At 33.8% G+C, this 18,067-nt stretch overlaps 1 protein-coding gene across 5 annotated transcripts; it reads right to left on the bottom strand.

Annotated features, from left to right (window-relative positions):
• Positions 1–1,356: 1,356 nt before the first annotated feature.
• Positions 1,357–16,963, bottom strand: LOC131652660 (DNA repair protein REV1-like). Of its 5 annotated transcripts, none has more exons than XM_058922591.1 (25): positions 16,650–16,963; positions 16,423–16,567; positions 16,226–16,341; positions 16,060–16,136; positions 15,304–15,899; positions 14,706–14,849; positions 14,438–14,570; positions 14,248–14,336; positions 14,063–14,113; positions 13,779–13,982; positions 12,226–12,345; positions 10,704–10,796; positions 10,162–10,221; positions 9,983–10,069; positions 9,702–9,785; positions 9,520–9,592; positions 8,137–8,205; positions 7,615–7,689; positions 7,243–7,533; positions 7,082–7,152; positions 6,292–6,881; positions 4,682–5,254; positions 4,375–4,422; positions 3,496–3,606; positions 1,357–3,412 (listed from the first exon to the last, which is right to left on the bottom strand). In XM_058922591.1, the coding sequence occupies exons 1-22, from the start codon at positions 16,838–16,840 to the stop codon at positions 5,128–5,130; spliced, it is 3,486 nt and encodes a 1,161-aa protein (XP_058778574.1). In that variant the 5' UTR covers positions 16,841–16,963; the 3' UTR covers positions 1,357–3,412; positions 3,496–3,606; positions 4,375–4,422; positions 4,682–5,127. The 5 variants fall into 5 exon arrangements, with proteins under 5 accessions (XP_058778574.1, XP_058778576.1, XP_058778573.1 ...); XM_058922593.1 differs by having other exon boundaries at positions 1,357–3,606; positions 4,682–4,849; positions 5,194–5,254; XM_058922590.1 differs by having other exon boundaries at positions 1,357–3,606.
• Positions 16,964–18,067: the final 1,104 nt, after the last annotated feature.

Raw genomic sequence — 18,067 nt, 5'->3', positions numbered from 1 at the left:
GGCTTAACCCCTTCAGGGACATGCACTTCCCATATTTCGTTTGAAAGTGATCGGAGTCATGCACCTCCATCTCCTTTGGGGGTTGGTCTCTTGTTATCGTTGTCGGATGTTGAGGACGTTGTCCTCTAAGTTATGATTCTCACGGTGAAATTCATCCATGGAAGCACGCACCTCCGCCAGAGCATTGACATCACTACTACCACCAGTGTCCTCCGGTGTAGGGGTGACCATCTCTAGTTGACCATGACTAGAAATAGATGGGTATAGGGAAAAAGGGTGGCAGTGAGTATGGTAATTATAACGGAAGGTGTGGCCCAAGTTAGTTTTACCACAGTCTCACGCTGTGCTCCGTTGTATTTGTCAGAAAATACAGGTGTGCGTTGTATCCCTAAGTTGGCAAAGGATACTTAGAAGCCTTAGTAAATGGTGGTAGTTATGACTCTTTTGCTGCGGAAAGAGGTCGAATATAAGTGTTATGCTCGGGAAGAAGTATTTATAGAGGTCTCTTAGACCTAGGGTTTAGAAAACCCAAAAGGTCTGTTTGAGAGTTGGTTTTTGAAGGGTTTTGGAAGGAAAGACTTTGGAGGGTTACAGCTATATTTTGAAATGTGTTTGTTTTAAAAATGTTTAAACAACAATATGATTTTATATGTTGATATATTATATTATTTTTTAAACTTTTAAAAATATCACACACATTTCAAAATATAGACGTAACTCTCCAAAGTCTTTCCTTCCAAAACCCTCTAGAAATTAACTCCCAAACTGACTTTAAGAAATGATAACCGCTTCCCCAATATTAAAAAAAATTGTTGACTACCTATTTTTCAGGAGGTCATGGTGAGACTTTGTCCTAGTGGTTAGTGTTTAGATAACAATATTGTACACGTCATACGTCTTTTCTCAGAGCGAGTCCTACATGACACACAAAGATTCCGCCAAGACGATACTTCGTGGAACGGGGCTCCGCGGATCGCCCTTATTTGAGATTCTCATTAATGTATAACTAAACTCACATTATGAATTATTTTACAATCTCTATTTTGTTTTATTTATTACTATCTCTTTTTTTTTTTAACATCACTAGTAAAAGATAATTTTGTAAAGCAACTCATAATTTTTTTCCTTTTCATACAAATTTAAGTGTTTTTTAATTTGTGTAAAATAGCCCAAAAATCATATAATTTAAAATAGAATAAACATATTCAATACTATTGAGCTATTAATTCTATTTTATTATACACTTAAATATTTTTTTTATCTTTCTGCATTTTAATGAATGAAGAGAAACAATATTTTGTTAAAATAGATAATGTACATATTAATTAAAAACAAAATTACAGTATGTTAGCTATAGATTTCAATTGCTACATTAATTCAATTTCAACCAGAAAGTAAAATTGAGAGTCACATACACTTCAAGTATTGGCTTTCTACAATCAGAAAGACATGAATTCTTACTGTCTATAAACAAAAAAACATACAAAAAAAAAAATCTTGAATCAGCATGCATATATATATGAGTTCAGTGACCACGTCCTCTGTGGCTTGGCCCAGAATAAGCCCTGTTGATTATCAAACTTAGGATGGATGGAGCAGATTGATCTTTGAGAGGTCTCATCCCTTCAACTTGTATGGAGTGTGAGAGCAAGAAGAAGATAAATATCATGAAAAAAAGTGCAAGAGAATAATAACCCTGCTTCATTTTGGAACTGCAAGATGTACAAAAACGTACACAATATATATTATAATGGAATGGTGTTGTTGTGTTAAACAAGATGAGTATTGTTATATATATAATATAGGAATGTGTATGGAAAATGGATGAATTGTTTTGTTGTTTATTGACTTGAATCATTTGTTGTTGCGTGGTTGGAAGGCTATTAAGTTTGAACAATCCATAAGCAATACATTTCAGTTTTGAATTCCTACACGGCAAAATGTTTAATTTATTTTCATAGGAAAAAAAGAGTACGGTTTATTGACTGTTGAAGGATTTATGCCTTGTACACTAATAAAATATTAGGAGTAAGTCAATTTACTATGTTTGCTTTGTAGTTGGTGAATGCACGTGGCTTTGCAATTTGACTTTTTTTCTTACTACTAATATTAAAACCTAAGTTACCAACTAAATTCTCACTTTGACAATATCTTCCTATTTTCCCACCTAAATTTAAGTTTCAGTGTGTTTTCTGTGTTAATACATTGGTCAATAAATGTGTCGCTCACAAAGCATTGAGAGGTTCACACTGTATATACTTCTTTGGACGGTATGCTACCATGAATTAAGAAATGAAAGGATCATAATAAAAAATGAATGATTATTATTTTTTATATATTGAGGTAAAAGTGAGCAATATTTAAGGTTGAAAATTGTGCTGGATACTAAAAGTCTTTAATAAAAAACAATTCTACTAGAGTCCTCAAATTTATGCCTACTAAAAATGCTTTTGTTGCTCAAAAGATAAATACTATAAGCATACACTAGGATGCACTTGTTAGGTGGTCTTCATTCAAACTGAATCGTACAAACATCTAGTTGAATATTATATGTGATGAAGTGATACAATTATTTTAAATTGGGGATATTAATTAATCACTGAATTGCTGGATCGAGTCTAAAATATTTAAAAGTATGAGTTATCCAAGTTGAAACATAATGAAATTAGTTTTCTAAAAGAACAAATTGCTTCAATTTAGACCGGTTTAATTGTCAAATTTATATGGTTTTCCTCCCAACCTGAAATTAATCCTCATAAGATAAACATGTAAATGCATTATTCGTATATGTATACCAAAAAAAACAAGGAGACAATGAAGAAAGATGCTCAATGGTTTCATTACCATAAATAATTGACTTTCCATGATCCTTATTCCAAAGTTATACAAAGTCCTTAATCAGTAAAACAAGTAGCCAAATTGTCATCAACAACCAATAAATTGACTATAAGGCCAAGCCAAATTTAATAATATTCTATTTAGAGTGTCAAATCCCTATACAATTCTTCCAACCTGATTGTTGCAAATTACAATGAGCAGTGGCAAAAAGTTATTCCGAGGAGTCTGAGATCCAGTGTTGATGCCTAGTGGTTACTAGCAAGTGAGCTTTAATTTGACTGAAAGACTATGTATGGTCACCATATATCTCAATTAATAGATCAGTTCCAGTCCTCATCCATTCACTGTGACAAACCATGTCTATGTCCAAAATAATGATGCTACATACATAAAATTAATCCCTTGGTATTGGACTCATGAAGTCATGCTGCAAGGACATGGAAGGCAGCAACACAGGCAGCTTCATAAAATTCCCAGGCTCGAACCATGTGCATGTGTAATATAAGTTTAGTAGGTCGGGTATCTGCATTTTCATGTCCATCTCCATCTTGTTGCCCGTTGCCAAGCATAATACCTGCCAAACCAAAGCTGCTACTCATCATATCATGCTGAGAAATTACCTTTTTTATTTTGCAGCAAAGCAGCACTGAATTACACAAGCAGCTTATTATGATTCTTCAAGACCAAATCTGCCCTCTTCCCAGCTGTAACTACAATAATGATGCCCGATTCAATAACTAAGCAAGTGTTATCGCATCAATCTCGACCCTGTTGAGTAAGAAAATGAAGGCAATACACATGTTCAGATTCTATCATGTAACTGTAAATAGTATAATTCTGGCAGAGGCCGTCGCATTACAAAGAACTGGAAAATTAAAATAATACATATGACAAATGCTATTCATAATTATAGAATAAATATAGTCCAATATCAATTGTAGTAACTCAAAAAAGAATAAAACATCAAACCAGAAGCAATATAAGTTCTTAAACCTATTAATTTATTATGGATGCTAACTACTCCATGTCAGATAAATATTTATCTATTCACCCATAAATTTTAAGATACTTCTGAAGTATGGAAACATGGAAAACTTATTGAACATGCTGACAAGCTTTCCATATTAGTGCACACTTCATATGTTCAGTCCTGAACATGAGGAAGGTGTTGAGAGTACTATGTTGATAAGAGATATGACCTAGGCATTGCTTATAGCTAGCTATAAGGCATTAAGGCTTATAAAGTGAGGATTGTTCAAACATAATGTTTGTTACAGATTTTTTTGAAAGCTATTTAACTTTTATGAATTTTCATTTATTTGTTACAATATACAAAAATATGGTGTTCCTGCTTCCTGCAAAAATGTTGTGTCGGGAGGAGGGAGGTACAGAATATATTAGAACCTACGACCTTAGCCTTGACGCCAACTTAAAGACATCCCCAAAACCAAATTGCAACTCGTGACAAAATTAATATCAATGGGATGGCAAACCTTAACCATCACAACATACTTAAATTTTCCAAAACATACTAACCTGTTTTATCTTATCTTCTCTCTCTAATTTTCAAATCATCAGGTTGTTCTGCAATGTATAAATAGAAACAGATTCATATCAAATCAATGCAGCAAAGCTAAGAGAAAGTGATATAGAAAGAGTCCTAAAGATGAATAGTAGATGAAGATTCATACATTTGAGCATAAAGTAAAATGCAACATAAAATGGCACAATAATAAAAAAGATGAATACTGTCCGTTGCTTACTAGAACTTAAATACAACACCCATTAAATAAGCACATACACAGCAGAAAATGTTGAGCCATCACATTAAAGTAAAACATACTCTGCAAGAAATCATGGTCGATAGATCTGTTGGTTTGTGAGATGACCACATAGGCTCACATAGAAACCAGAGATTTTTTTCTCAATATCCCATAGTAGAATAAGACTGACTATCTGAGTGTTACTAGGTTATAAACAAACTCCCTCCATAATTGTCATCAACAGCTTCCTACATAATTTAAACCAGAGTTAATTCAATATGTATTGATGAAAAGATAAGGAGCCCTTATCCGCCTGCCTGTCTTTTGTAATTTTTTTGTGCTCACATTGACCAATTGTTCTTTAATTAGAAAAGATACATTTATTTTATTTCCAAAAGAGTAAGTCCTGCACTAAAAAAGACTATAACTAAGACTACCAAATACCATTTCCGTTAAAAGATATATTTTTCCAAGTACAAACCACCAGACCATCACTAGACTTCATCCTATTAAAACATTTTAAGAGCTACCATACACCCCTCCTGATTTCCACCCTATTTTCATGATGTCTTGTTTGGTTGATAAGGTATACCTGAAGGTATGGAAATACATTATTATACACTTGTAGGAAAAATTGTGATGCTGCTGCAAACCTGAAAACAAATTATGAGTCACCTCAAAGTTTGTCACAAGATAGTAATACAAAAAAAGAAAAAAAATTAACTTCACAGTCACCATTTTGATATATCCTTTAATATGTAACAGTATCATCAGTCAAAGTTGAAATACTCTCTCTCTCTCTCTGGTTCCATATTTATATATAAAATATTGGTGTTTTCTTTTGTCCAAATTATAAGAATAAGTCACAAATTTTGAAATGTACAAACTGCTAAAATTACTTGGATGCCATTTAAATATTTACTACAAACACATCTTTTCCCCATAAAAGTGGGTGTCAAAACATATAATGCAAGGGTTATAGCATTGGTCTTGATGATTCTTTTCTTCTTCTATATAGAACCAGAGTTACAATCATACAATTCTCAGAAGTTACAAAAACAGAAAATTAACTTTGCTGGATACACGCCTAAAGATGAACCTACAGAGTACAAACACATGTATTATTAATAAAGTAACCTCGTTTTTAATCCACTCTAGGTCCACTTTAGCATAATCTACATTATCACTATAAGACAACACTTAATCTAAAAGTGTATGTTATACACACACACACACAAACACACATATACAACTTTCGCCATATTGTTCTATCCAGAAACAGGCTTTTATCCAAATAGTTAATCTCAAGATCTTTCTTAATAACATCTCTTATAGTCTTTCTAGGTCTTCCTATTCCTCTAGTTGTTTAATTTCTCTCCATCTTATCTACTCTCCTTATCACCGAATCTATAGGTCTTCTCTCTACATGCTCAAACCACCTAAGTCTATTTTCCACCATCTTCCCTACTATAGGTGCTACCCCTACACTATCTTATATTTTCATTTCAAATCCTATTATGTCTAGTCTCACCACACATCCAACGCAACACCCTCATCTCTACTACACACATATGTACACACGCACACAAAAAATTATGGTGGGAGATACAAAGGAAGAAAGCACATAATACCATCTGAAAACAATGGGCCCTTCAATAGCGTACAATCCTAACTTGCAATATTAAGATACCTTTTCAAAAGCCGAAAACAAATATAAATCTCCTCAATATCTTTTCCTATCTTCACTTTGATATATTGCTTCAGTAGCTCACATGTGATGTTAACAGAGTCATCGGAAATGTGATGGACTAGATTTAGCTGGTGGAATTCAGATATAATCTGGTGTAAAACTGATGATAAGGTGCTAGTCAACCCAGATTTATAATAAATTTCAGCAAGTTTCTTTAATACTAAGCAACTGCTGATTTTGAACTCCTCCACCCATTTTGGAGGATTCCCAGCCCAAAGACATTCATTCAGAGCATGATTTGATCTAAGATTCTCAGAATCGTTGACACCTGTTGACACCTGATAGTTTTCACTAGGAGGGACCACAGCAACATTGGAGCAAATCTCTTGTTTCCTGTGTGCAGGAAGCTGCAGAACAATGTCTGCTTTCAAATCTTCGGGCAATTCTTGTAATACAGAGCCGTCAAGTTGACTTAAAGAAGCAGGCAATAAATCATCTTTTTCAAAACTTGATTTGTGAGTGACGTTAAAAGAGGGTTCAGACACTGAATCAGGTACAACTTCACCTCCTTCTGCCTCATGTTGCATTGCCTGGCAGTAAACCATGATAAATGTTGCTAAACAAAATATTCTTAGACAAGTAGCACGATAAAATAATACCAAATAAAAGAAAACAGGACTTAAACTATTTTATTTTAATGAATTAAGTCTGTAACTTCGAGTTACAAGGTCAATGAATTGGGTGGGGGAAGGGACATAGGAGTTGGAATTTAATAAAAACACAAAATTACCTCGATCTCAGATAATGGCTTTTTTTGAAGAATCGGCTCGACATCCAAAAGCTCCTCTTTCTTTTTTATTGCTGCCGGAGAAAATTTTGAAAGCATGTGAGCAGATTTGAGTTGAGCATCGGTCCAGAGTAGCTAGGCTAATGAAATATAGAAATGCTTACCTTCTTTTTCCAAAAGAGAGTTTCGTAAAGCGCTAGAATTCTCACTTATACCTTTCCCTTTAGTAATATAATCAGCTAACTTCCCTCCATAAACTTTATTGAATTCTGAAAATAATTCTGGGGGAAGATTTCTCATAACTTCCATATCAAGGATATCCAAAGGAGGTGTTGTTAAACTCACGTCAGCTCTAGCTTGGTTATCTTGTATGTTATTTTCCATTGGAACTGAAGACCCTGGCAAATTTCCATATTCATGAACCGAAGGGCCATCCGCGTTCTTCTTGTCAAGACCTGAAGAAAGAGAAACCACCAGAAGTCATTTTTATTAATTTAATCATTAATAAAATCCTAAAATGAAAAAACAACTATTACCTGTAGGATGTTTCCGTTTATCCATACTTGCAGGTCCTGAAGTGAGCCATGATTTCAAATTATATTTTTCTGCACCTTCGTGAAATAAATAATATTAGACAATCACAGAAAGTATTGAAATTTATTAAAAGAAAGAAAGTAAGAGAATATGAGACATATGCTGAAACCGTGTGTCTCAATAGTGTCACGGAGATTCTATTATATAGGCACTAAACAGTTACATGCATTGATGAGAAAGGAATACAAAGGAACATGCTAGAATATCCTAAAGTATACTTGCAAACTATTCCTATATTATTTTAATAATATTTAAATATTAACGAAAACAATAAAACCATAGTTCAAAACCAAGGAAAGCAGAAAATTTGTTTGGAAGGAAAGATAAGTAGCAAATCTCAGCTTACAAAAAGATGTTCTCATTCAGTTCAGTACGTCACCTATAAGCTTAGTAGCATGCACAATAAAAAAAGTATCTTATTATAGCACAGCCGGGTTAAACTTCATTGAAAATAATACAGGTACCTTGCTTAGATGTCTCGCTGCTTTCAAGTCTGGAAACATGCAAGCCAATACCTCGGATCTGCTTGACATCTACGTGAAATCGCCAAAAGGAGAAGATTATGGTTAGATTTCCAATTAACTTGAGATATATGGATCCCCCACTACAAGTACTTAGCTGAAACACTATATATCAATGTTTAAGAAATCAAAACAATAATCAAATCCTGTGTAGCTGTCTTTGCAACTTGATATTGCACCTTTATTTGACAAAATAATTTTGGTTAAAAGGAAAAAGAAAGTGACCTTTTTTCCTGTTTTGAACTAGTTCGTCAATTAAAAAAACCAAACACTTGACTAGTTCATCAACTCTCCTATTGAACCATTGGGTCCTGTCTGGTTTATTAAACTAAGTCTTGCAATACAATGACAAATAAAATACCATTACAACAACAACTAAGCCTTATCCCACTAGGTGGAGACGGCTACATGGACCAACTTTCTCCATAATGTTCTATCAAGAACCATGCTTCTATCCAGAGCTAGTGATCATAATGATGACCTAATACTATGAAATGTTAGTCTATTGCCAACAATAGCTAGTACTCCATATGCAAACATTTAATTAGAATTGAATAAGATGAGCAATATCCAATCCTGAATGGATGAAACCACTCACATTACGTGTATAATGAAACAAGAATAAACCCAATCCAAACCATGTTAATCATAAATGCATAAGAATTAAAAAAATGTACAACTTTCCTAATCATCCATCATCCTTACATAGTATGTGTAAGTTCTCTAGTTTTGAGATTGACATTAATTTTAGTAAAACAAATAAAGCAGGTTTAGTAGATAGGTTGAATTAACTTGTTGACAGGAACAAATTGAGCAAGAAGTCCTATCTCATGTTAAGACATGTTATGTTGAACTATTTCAACATCTCGAATGACATGTCGTATGAGATGTCACGACATCGTACCTGAGTTGAAGTAGATAAGTTAAACCAGTTATGATTTAACAATCACAAATTTATCTAGAGATATGATGCAATCATATAAGGCGTTATATGTTTAAAAGTTCAGAAGAATCAATCAAAATATTTGAACAATATACAGCTTTGAATAGTTTATCAAAATTTACCAAGAGCATTTTTATTACCACCAAATGAAACAGTTGCTTCTTTAACATTTTTGCTAAAGAAAGCAAATGCTGCAAAGGACTCAAGAATCTAAGGATATACCAAGACTATTCAGTTATGGAGTCATTAAAATGGTAAAAATTAAAAGTTAAGATACCAACGTAAAAACTTCCAAAAAGCTGTTTTACTTCAATAATCTAAGGATATACGAAGACTATTCAGTTATGGAGTCATTAAAATGGTAAAATTAAAAGTTAAGATACCTATGTAAAAATTTCCAAAAAGCTGTTTCGCTATCCTTTGGAGTACTTCCACATTATCAGTGGCAACAGGAATCTACAATGATTCAAACACAATCAGTATTTCAAATAATTAGAAAAACTTTTTGGAGACAATATATCAGTTTAAGCATACATGAAAAATACTGGATGTTTTCAATATTTACCGTTTCTGAGTGACTCAAATTTTCACAGTCTCCACAGCCCATAAACTTCACAGGTTCATCGGCATCTTTTTTTCTCTTTTTGATCTAAAACATATACCAAAACAAATATAAAAATTTCAATTTTTTTGACTTAGAATTTAGAAGAAACATATTATGATGATAATGAATGACAGTTCAAGAAATAAAAAAGAATATGAAAAGTGACTCATGAGCCAAAACAGAAAGATGATATCTTAACAATTTTAAAATAAAAATCTATCAAGCTATACGTAAATCAATACCTTGAGAGAGAATGTGCGCCCTTGCATGCCAGAACTTTGCAATCTTAATGAAACCTCCTTGCAAAGGTTTGTGAGGAAGTTCTCACACTGGAAAAACTTTTTAGTCAAAATTTTGGTTGATTTAATTTTGTAATTCTCCAAGGCAAAAATAAAAATAAGATGTTTAGAAGAGTACTGACATCTTTCATATCTTTGAACCTCACACCCCAATTTACATCAGCCCCAATAGACTTACATTCCTGCGTGTGTACATGACATTGTTTTTACGGAATGCCTTTAAACATAAGTTTAACAAAAAAGAACAATTAACCTTTAAAGGAGGAAACAAGGATAAAACACCACAATTTAGTTGGAAGATTGAGAGCAACATACTAGCCAGTTGCACGATGATTTTAAATCATGTTATGGAGCATACAGTTACCAATTTTGATTTCAGACTGAGAATATTGAGATTTCTCATATTAACCTGACAATTTATATCCTTTAATCCTAGTTCACTTTAAAAATTGTTAGTCAGTGAACAAACAAGGACTGCAATAGATCAATGAAAAGGGGTAACTTACACAACAAATTGGCACGATGTACAATGGAAGAAAATAGGTGGATTAAGGAGTGTGTGTGTGTCCAAAATATTTTGAATATTCCAAGTCCAAATTACAAGAAACCGAGTTGGGATTTTAAAGATAAAATATCAAGCCAAAATTATGGCCTTTTTCCCTACCTGAAAATCTCCAACCAACCGGTTATCAATTCCTCTGCTATAATTCCACAGCATTTCTCCAGTTTTCATTCCATAGTCCTTCTGCAGTGAGACCTGCAGATGCAAAGAGAGCAAGAACTGATACACAATAGAATTATCCAAATGTTTTTCAACTAATGCCCAAAAGAAGATGAACTAGAATTTGAGCTAATTGAAACTAAAAAAAAGGTATTAGGTTCCTGAAATGAGTAGTTCGTTTCACTAAAAAACGAGAGTCGGATCCTTTTAAAGTTTCTCCACACATGAGAAGCATTATATTTCCTATCCTTTGTTGTGCAGCTTCAACCTACCCTTTGTTGTGCAGCTTCAACCTACCTCTTTTCCCTTATTTGCTTCATTTTCTCAGTCCCACCCAGTCATCCTTTTCAGGTTGAGGTGAAATTTTTATAGCCTCCCCTATTTTCTTTCTTTTTTGAACTTAATTCATGGAGTTCAGAGTGGTGCCCAACTGCCCACGGCTCATAAATTTGAGAATAGGTTTTTTCATATTTTAGATTCAATTTTTTTAAAAAAATTTTCAATATAAAATTAGAGTTTCTTAGATGATATAGTCTTACTTAGAGAGTCGAAGGAGAATTTAAATGAGAGGTTGGAGATTTGGCGACTAAAATGGAGAAGAGCTTTAGGGGTTTTATGTGACACAAAGTACCGCTTAAGCTGAAGGAAAAATTTTATCGAACTGCAGTAAAACCTACGATGTTGTATGGGACAGAATATTGGCCAGTTAAAAATCAACACGAGAATAAAGTAAGTGTAGCAGAGATGAGGATGTTGCGTTAGATGTGTGACTAGACAGGATAAAATTAAAAATGACAATATTAGAGAGAGTGTTGGGGTAGCACGTATAGTAGAATAGATGGTGGAAAAGGTGGTTTGGGCGTGTAGAGAAAAGACTTGTAGATTCTGTGGTAAGAAGAGTAGATCAAATTGAGAGAAGTCAAACAACTAGGGAAAGAGAAAGACCTAGAAAAATTATAAGAGAAGTTATTAAGAAAAATCTCGAGATTAACGCTTTTAGTTAGAAGCATGGTCCTGAATAGAACATTATAGAAAATATTAATTCATGTAGCCGACCACACTTAATGGGATAATTCTCGGTTGTTGCTATATTGTTAATAGCCTTAAAACCTTTTGCAGCTGGTTAGAAGTAACTTGGTTGTTTCTTCATAGTTGTGAGTGAATAATCACTAGCTGTGGCATGATTTAATTATTTTACCGAACTCGGGAGTCTTCATGTTGCAACCAAGTTTTTTGGCATTGAGTAAGGTCCTAAATTTATTGGAATCATTACTTACTTTGAGGTAGGCCTCCTTTATTTTTGTGGTCATTATTTTTGAACTTTATACATTTTGCCGCTATAAGGAGGCTTATGTCAAATTTATTTGGATTGTAATGAATGTGTATTAATGCTAGATTCAAAATGAAATTTGAGTATCAGAAGAAAAAAAATTCATTAAAAAAATAAGTGAGTGAATAGTAAAACCTTGGAAATCATCATCAATTGGCCGCATGTTTGAACAGTCTGCTTCTTCAATTTTTCCTGTAAAACATGCCCCACTCCAGGAAGTGCATTAATTGGGAGTTGACGTAAATGATCTTCAACCTGGAAAAGTTAAACTATATAAGAGAGCAAGGCAAAAATATTGACATATTCCATGCATCAACTATTATATCAAATTACATAATTTGTAGGAAATGATTGTAGACTTGCATGTCCAAGTTTAGTATAAAAGCTAGAAACCACAAGCAGAAACATGAGATCAGTACCCCCAATGTTTTCGTTAATTATCTAAAGATTAAGAATTTGATATGTAAGTTTCTTTAAATATATTATTGTTATCAAAGACCGGCAGCATAAACTGAAAACACGCCGCATAAACCACCATAAACTATAAGAAGTCTTGTCCAATGTCCACACTCCATAGTAAATAATGTCAAACATGGAATTACAACTTTTGAGGCAAATTCGAAGCATCGTGGTCTGGAGTAATAGAATTTCTTGGACACGCAAAGATTCAAAAGAACTGAAAATAACTATATCTTCCACATCTAGCATAAAACTATCTCAAAGAATTTCTAATAAAAAAAATTCATACAATAAGGAATAATCCACAATGGTAAATACAAAATTAAAATAGAAACAATTAGCATTAACACCTACAACGATAATGACAACCAAGCTTTTATCCCATTAAGTAGGGTCAGCTACATGGATAATATTCTGTAATATATCATATCTCTATTCAACTCACTAATCTCTAGGCCTTTCTTAGTAGTTTCTCTAATGATTTTTCTTGGCCTTCTACCTCAGGCCTCAGCCTCTAGTGATTTGACTACCCTCCATCTAATCTACACTCTTAACTACATAATTTCATCCACATGTCCATATTACATAAGCCAAGTTTCCACTTTCCACTATTTTTTCTACAATAGGTACTACCCCAACTCACTCTCTAATGATGTCGCTCCTAATCTTATCTCGTCTAGTCTTACTATATATCCAACACAATATTCTCATCTTTGCTAGCTTTTTTTTTTAACGTCCAACACTCCTTCCCATACAACAATCTGTAAATATCCAAAGATAATCAAAAGCTTTCAGCATATAATTCATGGAACAGACACTCTTCAGGCCACATAAAATAAAGAAACGTACAAAGAAAAGAAATAAGACCTTAACATCACTTATATGACACCTCCATCACATCAAAAAGACAAATTGAATACTACGAAAAAGAACGTAATTTCTGAATGATAAAGTATGCAATTATGAGCATATAGAGGTGTTCCATATATTTCCAGTCAATCCACGTAGCTGGCATAATTGACAATCATTTAGAAACAGACTAGTTAGTAGTAGTCGTTAGTTATAGATCTGTGATTACAAGCTTCAGCAGATATAAATAAAGTTGTACTCAGAAGATGAATCAATCAATAACAGATTCAATCTCACATTCTCTTACCAAAACAAAATCCTCACACATTTTCTCTCTCCTGTAGATTTAGTAATGGATAACAGAAAACTCCAAAACATACCCTTTCTAGAGTTATATGATATTGACCGTTTGGTTTAGCAGTTCTGGTAGCAATACGGGCCATAAGCATGTTTCCAGCTATGCCAACACTGGCTGTACATCCAGTGGTCTCATAGATCTCTTTCCTAATTGATGATGCTAAAAGTTCAGGATCTTCAACCTTTGAGTGGGTGACATCTAAATATGCTTCATCACAGCTCACAGCCTGTATAAAGTAGCAGTTACAGTACTGAGGATACACCAACTGAGAATTTATGAACCTTTAAATGTCCAACCATAAAAAACCTGCACTTTGTTGCAATGTCGATGCAATATACTATAAAATTGATCAGCTACCTGCACATTTGTCAAAGGTGTCTTTGTAAAAATCATTTATAAGGGGGTGAAAATGTTATAAAAAGATATGAAATTGTACTCTTCTGTATTCTTCTTTGTAAGTAACCAATTACATACACCCTTATGTAACTTACTTCCTCATAAGCTTCAAAGTTGTATGGAACGATAACAAGGTGGGGACAAAGAGCCCTGGCATCTCGAACAAACATGCCAGCCTTAATACCTAACAATGACAAAAGGAATATGTTACATAGCAAAAAAGTTAATCAAATAATGTAGCTTATTGAGCCATATTATCATTCTATAATTTGGCATATAACCAACCATAACTACGAGCTGGGTAGTTTGCAGAGGAAATCTCAGAAGTTCCCTTAGAGTTATCCGAGTGGCAGACTGCTACAGGCTTGTCCAACAATTCAGGGTGGTTCCTGATAACCACTGCGACAAAAAAGCAATCCTAGGGAAGGACACATGCATGACACAACATACATAAACTTAATATTCGTTCTTAAAAATCAAATCTGATAAGCACGGAATGAAAATTAGTTGACAATAATTAGTTGCATGCAAAATCCATGTACGTAAAGCCTACCATGTCAACATGGATAACAACTGAATTCCCAGAAGTACTAGAGGCATTGATATTAGAAATTTCATTGTTGAACCCAGAAGACGAGATAGGAAAGCGCTTCCGATACCGATTTCTCCATGTTCCAATGAAGTGTAGCCGTGAGTTCTGCATATATCAAAACTCAGCTAAGATATTACAAAATTATGGCAACACTAATGAAGATTAACAATTTGCAGCCTTTTTATGATTCAGTCAGAGAGGAAAATCATGTCAAAGTAAAACAAGGCGCAAGTCAATATCATAACAGTATATCATTGATATGTTTGCATCCTTAAAAGAGTGTTAATATTCTCCATCCCCCTCCCTAAGCCAAACCAGGATTTTTATTTTAAATCTTTACTTTCTTTTTTACTGCTGATATGGGATGGCAAACAAAACCAAATGCACCAGGTGTGTTTAAACTAGTAATGACTCCATCCACCTTATCTTTGCAGAATACTATAAGAGGATTGAGATGAAGAATACAGCAACCATATTAAAAGAAAATAAAGACAACAAACAAGAATGACGCCGTCTTGACAAGCAATATGAAAATTCAAACTTGTATCAACTTCACTACCTTGAAATAATTTTCCACAAAATTAGGATCTGAAAGAGTTGAATGACACTGTTTAGAAGGCCTGATGGAGGCAGAACTTGGAAATCCGTTTACATTCTGGTCATCTGCACAAAGACTTCTAACAGATGTAGAAGGTTCTTGACAATTAGGTTCAAGTTCACCTTGGAAGTTTTTCTCATCATTAGCGGCACCATTGCTTCCTCCTGCTAGATCTTCGTCATCATATTTAACTCCAACTCTAGCCAGATGCTCTTCCATCACAACTGCATCAGTATTCTCCAGGACAGTATCGTCAGCTTCAATACTGGTTTCCCTTCTAGATTCAACCGCCTCCCCAACTTTGGGTGAATGTCTATCCTCTGATTTGCCAACACTAGCAAGTGAATCTTCAATGTCTGGCTCTACTTGACAAAGGGTGTTAGTAAAAGTATCCTCTGATTTGCCAACACTAGCAAGTGAATCTTCAACGTCTGTCTCTACTTGACAAAGGGAGTTAATAAAAGTATCCTCCAAATTTTTTCTACTTCTCGATGAGAAGAATGTGGACAGTTTTGGTTGTTTATTTGAAGAAAGCTGTTCAAGTTGATAAGGCATCCCTATCAAAGCAAAATTTAGCATCTCTCAAAACAATGACTAGTAAAGAAAAATAAAATTTTGTCTTATCTCACAAAAATCAATGAAGTAAATAATATAATCATGAAAAAGCAGGATCCGAGAGTAACAAAAGACAAATGCGCATGAAATGCAAACTCTTACATGTCAAGAGTTTATTAGACGCGACAGAATCTAAAATCCAAGTAGGTTTTACCACCGGAAGCCCTGCACTGAAAGATCTGCAATCGAACATACAATAATTAAATTTAAGCAGTACATAAGAGTAGGACTCGAACCTGAATTTCTTTAAAAGGAAAGTAACTCAAACCTGAGGTTCTTAATTTTACTGTTAGGAAGATTGCTGCAGATGATATGTGTTACACGATGCCTTGAGAAATAATTCTCAAATCTTCCACCATACTTTATCATGTAGCTTCGCAGTTCCTAAAACACGATAATTATTAATGTTATTTCATCCTTATATTGAAATTAGTCATGAAAAATGAAAGTGGAAATAGGATTAACCTGACTGGAAGGAACGGTGAAACCGTCAACAAAAATCGAAACTCCGGCAAATATAGGCTTCCCGGAGGTAGAGCCGCTAAACAAAGACGTGGAAGCATCGGCGTTAAACTGATTGTGTAGTTTCCGATTCTTCTCTGTCATATAACTGAAACGATAATTTGAATTTAAGATTAAGAAAAAACTGGAGAGTGAAATATTTGGAAATTGAGATGGAATGAGAAATTGACCTGCCGAAATCGGAGGAGGGAGGTTTTCGGGAATTGGATCCCCAGGCGACGCCTAAGGTTTTCTGGTTGGTGGTTGTGGCGGTGGTCTTCTGCTTCTTCCTCTTGCTGTTGTTGCTGTTATCATTGGATCGATTGGAAGAAACTCGTTTGGAATTGGGGGCTAAGGAGGAGCGAAATGAATTCAAACTCATTGTGATAATATGAGAATGGAGGGAAGTGTCGGCAACAAGATCAGAATGAGATCGCTGCTTTTACTTTCAAACGAGGCGGTTAAAAACTTTTTGAAACACCTACAAATCCGAAAAGGAAAAAGAAAAAAAAAGCAACAATGGGCTTTCAGCCTAACACACAACATATACAAGGGCCTAACACACAACATATACAAGGAAGACACCCTAATAATTATGATCACACTTTAAAAAAATAAAAAAATAAAAGGACCTTTGATTTCAGAGATATATTTCCGAACGCATTTCAACTCATAATTTATATTGATTTTGAGTCACGCTATAAACATTTGTCTGAAATGAATTCAGAAATATATCTCTGTAAACTATACGGAGATGTATTTCTGGATTATATTAAACCAAAAATATTCTTAAAAACATAAAGATGCAGAATAAAAAATAAAATTAACATTGATAAGATAAAAAAAAAATATATTACACAGTTAATTGTTAACATAAATCGAATATTACAATTCAACATTCAGGTGGAAGTTCCAACATCTTCATAATATTTTCGATCGATCCTGTAATCGTCACATCCAACTCGATCGAAACTTTTGTTTCGTAACGGAAAAATATATTCCACATAAAACTTACATTTGCACTCGTCTTCAGCTCAAATTTGTTGAATCCAATCTTCTCTTCATTGTCAATCGAGGATGAACGGTGCTCGAGCTTCACAATTTTTCAATTGTCAGAGTGTGGTAGGAGATTATGCAGTAAGAATTTCAAATCTACAAGAGGGGTGTACTCAATAAAGTTAAATTAAGTTGAGGGTTTCTCCCCTTTTAAATAGACATATGTAATATGTCAATTGATGTTCATTCAGGTGTAATGTGATTTAGTAAGAAATATTGGAATGAGAGCCTCATATGTATAGTAGTTATATACCAATATAGACCTTAGAAATTATTTTTTGTACCTGGAGATGTTCCGGAGATTCATTTATGGTACCACCCTATTTTGTTATTCTGAAGATGTATTTTCAGAACCACACAACACATAATGAAACACTATTTCATACAGAAACAAAACTTGTTTGAGAATGAAAAATGAAGAAAATTATGTAGCTTAAAAATGGGAAAATCTTTGAAAATGTATATATTTTACATCATTAATATTAATACAAGATTACAGACAAAACATGTCTAACCACATAAATACATTGTTGAATAAAAACTAAAATGAATC

The sequence above is a fragment of the Vicia villosa genome, linkage group LG2, assembly GCF_029867415.1.
Source record: "Vicia villosa cultivar HV-30 ecotype Madison, WI linkage group LG2, Vvil1.0, whole genome shotgun sequence".
In the NCBI taxonomy this organism is placed as follows: Eukaryota; Viridiplantae; Streptophyta; class Magnoliopsida; order Fabales; family Fabaceae; genus Vicia; species Vicia villosa.
The sequence above is the reverse complement of the archived record's forward strand: the minus strand, read 5'-3'. Positions and strand labels throughout refer to the sequence as shown.